Source organism: Osmerus mordax, chromosome 10, assembly GCF_038355195.1.
Source record: "Osmerus mordax isolate fOsmMor3 chromosome 10, fOsmMor3.pri, whole genome shotgun sequence".
Lineage (NCBI taxonomy): Eukaryota > Metazoa > Chordata > Actinopteri > Osmeriformes > Osmeridae > Osmerus > Osmerus mordax.
The window spans coordinates 5,280,300-5,287,055 of record NC_090059.1 but is presented as its reverse complement, the minus strand read 5'-3'; the positions used below and the strand labels follow the sequence as shown (position 1 = coordinate 5,287,055).

At 40.2% G+C, this 6,756-nt stretch overlaps 1 protein-coding gene across 1 annotated transcript; it reads right to left on the bottom strand.

The window, feature by feature from the left end:
* Positions 1 to 200: 200 nt before the first annotated feature.
* On the bottom strand, positions 201 to 6,531 carry rgrb (retinal G protein coupled receptor b). The gene is made up of 7 exons (XM_067245291.1): positions 6,394 to 6,531; positions 5,887 to 6,043; positions 5,427 to 5,548; positions 5,179 to 5,332; positions 4,854 to 4,971; positions 731 to 844; positions 201 to 619 (listed from the first exon to the last, which is right to left on the bottom strand). The coding sequence occupies exons 1-7, from the start codon at positions 6,467 to 6,469 to the stop codon at positions 479 to 481; spliced, it is 882 nt and encodes a 293-aa protein (XP_067101392.1). The 5' UTR covers positions 6,470 to 6,531; the 3' UTR covers positions 201 to 478.
* Positions 6,532 to 6,756: the final 225 nt, after the last annotated feature.

The window sequence follows — 6,756 nt, the reverse complement described above, 5'->3', positions numbered from 1 at the left end:
TTTACTCCTATAGATAGAATTGTTGCCTCACATATTCATCTTAGTAACAATTTGCAGGCAAGCAAGACATTAAATGGCTTGTTTAGATACCTAAATTGATAATAGCTATTGTGTTGTGTATAACCTATATTTAGACATGGTGTCATTTCCGGCAAACGCTATTTGAACAGTTGAATGAAATAAATGGCACCATACTTCAATATTTTATTACATGTGGTTAAGACAGTGGTTGAATTACATAAAATAAGCTATGAAAAACGTTTTTCAGACCTGATTTCTTTTACTATAACAGGGCAGATATTTTTATGCACAGTATTTGCCATACTGACCTTGTTATCCACAGACACCTTAATACATAAAGGCAGCTATTACTATATAATCCACACCACAAAAAACAACCAAATTAATCCAAAGCGTATCCAATTGCAGTAAGAGGACATGGTCATTGCATATGGCCTGGAACTAACATTAGGCTCCTTTATCGGACCTTCTTAGGAAGGGAATCAGAAATCTTTTGTCCAGTAAGGAAATGCCAGACTCCTCCTCTGTAGAATTCATTTCCAAAAGAGTATAGAAGGGCGTTGAAGATGGGGTTTGTCTTTGCCAAAATTGGGAGTACCTGGTAAGAGAAACACATTTCAATTTTAACGTGTTATCTCCATACAGCTCTCTAACTCTCCAACCAAAATAAATCATTAAAATCATATAAATATAATACAATGAAACTCACCATTCTCAGTTTAGGAGACACAACCTTAACGTTCTCTACGCAGGCATACATGCACATGATCACATAGGGGCCCCAGCACATCAAAAGCACCCTCAGTGGAATACTGGTGTTAAACTGTAAAAAAAAATATATATATATATTGTTTAATGCACATGCACTTCACACAGATTGAAATTCAAGAATTGTGGTTTGGTTTGTAACTTGATTGTCCCTGTTCCTGCGATTGTTCCCATGTAACACTCAATTACTGGGTTAAGATTTAATCATTTAAATTGGACAAAACGTTTTATTTATCCTCCAAATTGACTCGGATAATAAAGGTAGTCATTATCACTATAGAAAACCTGGATTCACAATTTTGTATCTGAAATGGAATGTAACCGGAAATGTATGCAACAACTAATACCACTAAGCAAGGATAAGGTCAGGGGCGTCATTAGACCCTTTTTACTGGGGCATGTGCCTCAGTAAAAATCTGCTGTGCCCCAGTTAAATCTAAAGTTTGAGTTTTAACAATTTACTTTAATAGTCAGTGCTTTAATTTAGATTGATAATCCCGGAAAAAATAAACGCAATATCCCAATCAACGCTTGTAAACTCAAAGCAGTTTAACCGAAAACAAACCGATGCACGCAGGATTCCATGTCAGCGCACTCTTCTGAGCTTGCCAAATAGCCACTGCAGCACGCACACAGAAGTCCAGGTGTCGGACTCGGCACACAAGTCAGAATGGATGTAGGCTAAGAAAACATCACAAAACTAAAGAAAATGTCTTAATGATCCGATCATCTTATTTTGATTAAAACATATATTGTATAACAATATTACAATATAGCTGCAAGCAGCAATGGAGTGGCCAAGCAGGTCAGATGACCCAGAAGAAACTTGCGAAACTAAAGAAAATGTCTTAATGATCCGATCATCTTATTTTGATTAAAACATATATTGTATAACAATATTACAATATAGCTGCAAGCAGCAATGGAGTGGCCAAGCAGGTCAGATGACCCAGAAGAAACTTGCGACATCCTCATAAGAGGGTTCCGAGTACAAGCAGCAAGTTTGGTGTGAATCCATCAAAGACGTGCTGAGATACGACACAACTTTCTGTTTGGCGGCTCTGCTGCCGTTTTCGATTGGCTGTACCGGACAAACGGTTTCGAAAATCGAAAATCATTTCGATAGAGTGAGGTGAGGTTTGATAGTGTAAACAGATAACCAGTGACATGACAGGCTTGCTGGCTTTGGCTGTATTCGAACCTCTTACTTTGCCCTTGCCAGGACACCAACTTACCCTAGTGAGCTATTCTCAGTGGTGGAAATTACTGTGTTCAGTTACTGGGTAAAAATATAAGCAGTTTTTCGTGTGGCAAGCGGTTGTCAGATTTGGCCCAAGTTTAAACAGCTGTAATTCAGTCCTATTTTGACATGTCAAGGTGATTGTGGTCTGAAGATAATCTGTGCCAAATTTGGTGAATATTGGATACATTTTGTAGGAGTAGGGGAAAAAAGTTGTATTCATTCATTCAAAATGGCGGCCGCATCAATTCAGCTGGTATCACAAGTTAACATGTGTCAGACACGGGATCGCCCCCTAGCGGTTAGATGACACAACCTTTTGTGGACCTCTTTAACCCTTGTGTTATCTTCGGGTCATTCTGACCCATCAGTCATTGTGACCCACCGTCGTATTGCGACAAATTTACCTCATACAAAAACAAAGTGAAGCATTTTCTTTAACTGTCGGGCTGTCTCAGACCCCCCACATTGGAATGGTTAAAAGAAAATTATTTTTATTTGTTTTTGTATTGGGTAAAATTGGGTAAACACAATGATGGTTCGTTATGAACCTTTGGGTCAAAGGCTGCGAAGGCAGCACGAGGGTTAAAACAGGGTCCCGAGCACCTGTACCACGTTTGATGTCCATTTCAATCTGGTGACCTGGTGCAGCCAGAACAACTTAGAGCTCAATGCTCTTAAGACAGTGGAGATGGTTGTGGACTTCAGGAAGAACACAGCCCCACTCACCCCCATCACCCTGTGTGACTCCCCAGTCAACACTGTGGAGTCCTTCCGCTTCCTGGGCACTATCCTCTCCCAGGACCTCAAGTGGGAACTGAACATCAGCTCCCTCATCAAGAAAGCACAACAGAGGATGTACTTCCTTCGGCAGCTGAAGAAGTTCAACCTGCCAAAGACAATGATGGTGCACTTCTACTCAGCCATCATTGAGTCCATCCTCACCTCCTCCATCACCGTCTGGTACGCTGCTGCCACTGCCAAGGAAAAGAGCAGGCTGCAGCGTATCATCCGCACTGCTGAGAAGGTGATTGGCTGCAATCTGCCTACCCTCGAGGACCTGCACACCTCGAGGACCCTGAGGCAAGCGAGAAAGATTGTGGCCGACTCCTCCCACCCTGGACACTCCCTGTTTCAGTCACTCCCCTCCGGCAGAAGGCTGCGGTCCATCAGGACCAATACCTCACGCCACAAAAACAGTTTCTTCCCTTCCACTGTTGGCCTCTTCAACAAGGCCAAGGGACCACACTGACTCTAATGACTTCCTGCTTAAAACACACTGTTTTTTGCACTGCATTACAAAATTGTATCTTGTACATTTGTATTTTTTGTAATATTTGTATTTTTGTATTTTTGTATTTTTATATTGTAAATTACGGCAACTTATATTTTATTTTATTGTATATTTTATTTAATTCTAATTCCACTTAGTACTGCTAGTTTATGTACCCTTAGTATAGATAGTACACATATTTAAATTTTAGGTCCCTATATGTTTATTGTATGCACCTTCCTGCCAAAGCAAATTCCTTGTCTGTGCAAACTTTCATGGCGAATAAATCCCATTCTGATCTCCGACTTTGATCAGCTTTACCGAAAAATCAAAAACCATGCGAAAACGTTTGTGAGGCTTGATCTGAAGATAATTGGTGCCAAATGTTTGCTTATTGCAGGGCCACCTAGAGGTGAAATGGCATGACCTATTTTGGACCTCTTTAGAACTGGGTCCCTAGTCCCTATACCAAATTTGGTGTCAATGCAGTAAAGAGGTGCTGAGATATGACCTCACTTCTTTTATGGTGACTTGGTTGACGACTTTGATTGACTGTTCCAGTCAAAAGGTTTAGAAAATCAAAAAAACATGTGATGTCTTTTGTGAGGCTTGGTCTGAAGACGATCTGTGCCAAATTTTGTGAAGATTGGACAAACTTTATATGAGAGGTAGCGAAAAAACCTTATATTCATTCATTCAAAATGGCCGCCACATCAATTCGGCCACATCAATTTGATTGGCTGTAACTAACAAACAGTTGCGAAAATAAAATAACGCCATGGGATAACTTTTGTGAGGCTTGGTCTGAAGATCATCTGTGGCAATTTTGAAGAAGATTCGACAAGACTTGTAGGAGGAGTAGCGAAAAAACGATTTTCCTTAACATTCAAAATGGCGGAGATTCTATATAACTGGGTATGATGTCATAGAGTGCGTTGAACTCGTCTTGATCCAGCAAATCCAACGATACATCATTTTGGAAATGCGGCATATGGTTCAAAAGTAACGTGTGTTACACCTTCATTTTTGACCCATTGGTGGCGCTAGAGGGTTGGAATGGGAGACATTAAACTTGGAGAAATTGATGAGGGGATTGGTCCCAAAGAGTGTGCCAAATTTCACAACTTCTGAACATGCGGTTCTAGGGGCTGCCATAGACTCCCATGGCAGAAGAAGATGTATAATAATAAGAATAGGTAGAAACACTTAAGGTGGCTTCATTAGTGGCTCTTCCAATGAAGCCACCTTTATTTGCGCTCATATTAATGCAAGAAGAATGTGTGCGCTCGCATTAACTATTGATGTCCCTGCCAAAGCTGATATCTCACTTGCGTCCCTGAACTGTTGTATAGTGTGTTAAGCAAGGGGAGTTTCTATAGCCGAGTAGTGCATTATGCGCAGCACGCTTGGAAAAAAAAGGATATGAATAGGGGCCTGTGCCCCAGTAGTTTTATGTCTAACAACGCCCCTGGATAAGGCTGAAAGGCATTTCATTGGAAAATGTTGAGAAGAAGTGGGATAACGTGCCAGAGCTGTTGTCTAAAAGTTTACCTTCTGATGATGGATCTTCTTGAAGTATTGATAAATGGCACTGTAGTTAGAAATTATGGTATAGACGGGGAAGAGCAGGTAGAGGACTGTGATAGTTGTCACGTAGGTAATGTAGTTCCTGTGAAATTTAGGATAAAACGGCATTGGAAAAAACACAATATATCTTTGTTGTGTTTCATCTTAAATCTGTTCCTTTTTCTTTTATGAAATACTGGGTGTTGGAATGGTCTACTTAGTGATTCTTGCATGTTAAGAATATGCTCCTTTTCCTGATTTATACCTACACAGAGGGGTTCAGAGATGTTGGGAGAGTGATCTACCCTACCTGTCTCCTTTGGTGTAGTCCAGAGTGCAACAGGTCCTCATGGGTTCAAAATCATAATCACCCCAGCCGGAAAGAGGAACAGCCGCCCAGAAGATTGACAATATCCAAACAATGGCGCTCATAGTCAGAGATGTGCTCCAAAACAATTTCTGCTCTGTAAAAATTAACGTGCACAGTTTATCCTCCCCCAATTACCAACTTAAGTTAAGAAGATTTTTTTTTGCCACATACAGTACATGCAAACTCACTTGTGCAGTACTGGTGATATCTGTCCCAGGCGATGGTAGCCATGAAGCTGATGGATGCCAGAACTGAGATCATTCCTTGGAAAGCATGAGTTGAGCATCCTTCCTGACCAAAGGGCCAGTATCTAAAATGTTGACCGAACAGCATATTGAGATCTTTGTCATTATATGTAAAAAGCATCCCTAATAGTACTGTAGTACATATCTGATATTTTCCATCTGTTTTTCCATCAGTTGAAGTCATTAGAGCTAAGATATATCATCAAGGCTACATAAACTTGCCTCAAATTCAACAATTATTGGTTGTGTGAATAATATATAGTCAGGATGATTCAGTACTGCCCAACATAGTCTAACATGGCTATAAAGACAAAATAGATTTATCTGAAAATAAGTGATTGTTAGATGAAGCCACATATTTTGTTATGTACTGTAGCCTACCTAATGGACTGGCGATAAATACCTTAGATAGCTGGCATATGCTGCAACAAGTCCATTCACATTAAGACTGATGTCAGCCAGAGCGAGGTTGAACACAAAGAAATTATTTGGTGTTCTCAATTCTTTTACTCTCAGATAGGAAAGTATTGTAATGGTGTTGAGGAAGAATCCAAGCATGCCTTGAACAACAAATTAAACATACAAGACAAGACACAAAAGGGTAATTCATTGAATTAAGACACATTCTGTTGATTCTCTTGATAAAAATAAACAAGGGTATGCATATAAATTGCTCAAAGGATGTGACATGTTTAGGCTACACATCATTCCAAAATAATTGAAAAACGATCATAAAACAAGACACATAAATACACACCCAGGGATTAGAAGTGGGTTAATGCCAAAAGTGTATTATAGAGGTATTTTAGGGCAGGCTAGATCTACAGCCTCAACCCGGTGTTCCGGTATTAGCCACATGAAGACAGGCATATGCATCTTTACCGTTCCTATCACGTCATTTTATACTTACCCCCAACGAGAAGAGCTGTTCCGAAAGTAAACATATCAAACTCAGTGAAACCTTCCGGTAATGCATATGCTGCCATTTTGATGCACAATATTGGACACGACAGAAATCCGAAACGTTTCTTAATGTTTCACAAAGTGCCACAACTTTCAAAGGCTGGCGGTCTTATAAAGCCTCTTCCACGTGAAAAGGCATAAAGATTTATCAGAGTTAACTCCCCGACAATCCTCACAGGAATGTCCTAACAAACTGCGCAACACAGCAGCAGCAGGTTCTGCATTTGTTAACGTTATCTTGACTGCCCAACTGGAGTTTCTGCTCCAAACTTTAGCATTCAGGAAAGTTCTTCCTGTGCATTGGCCTATG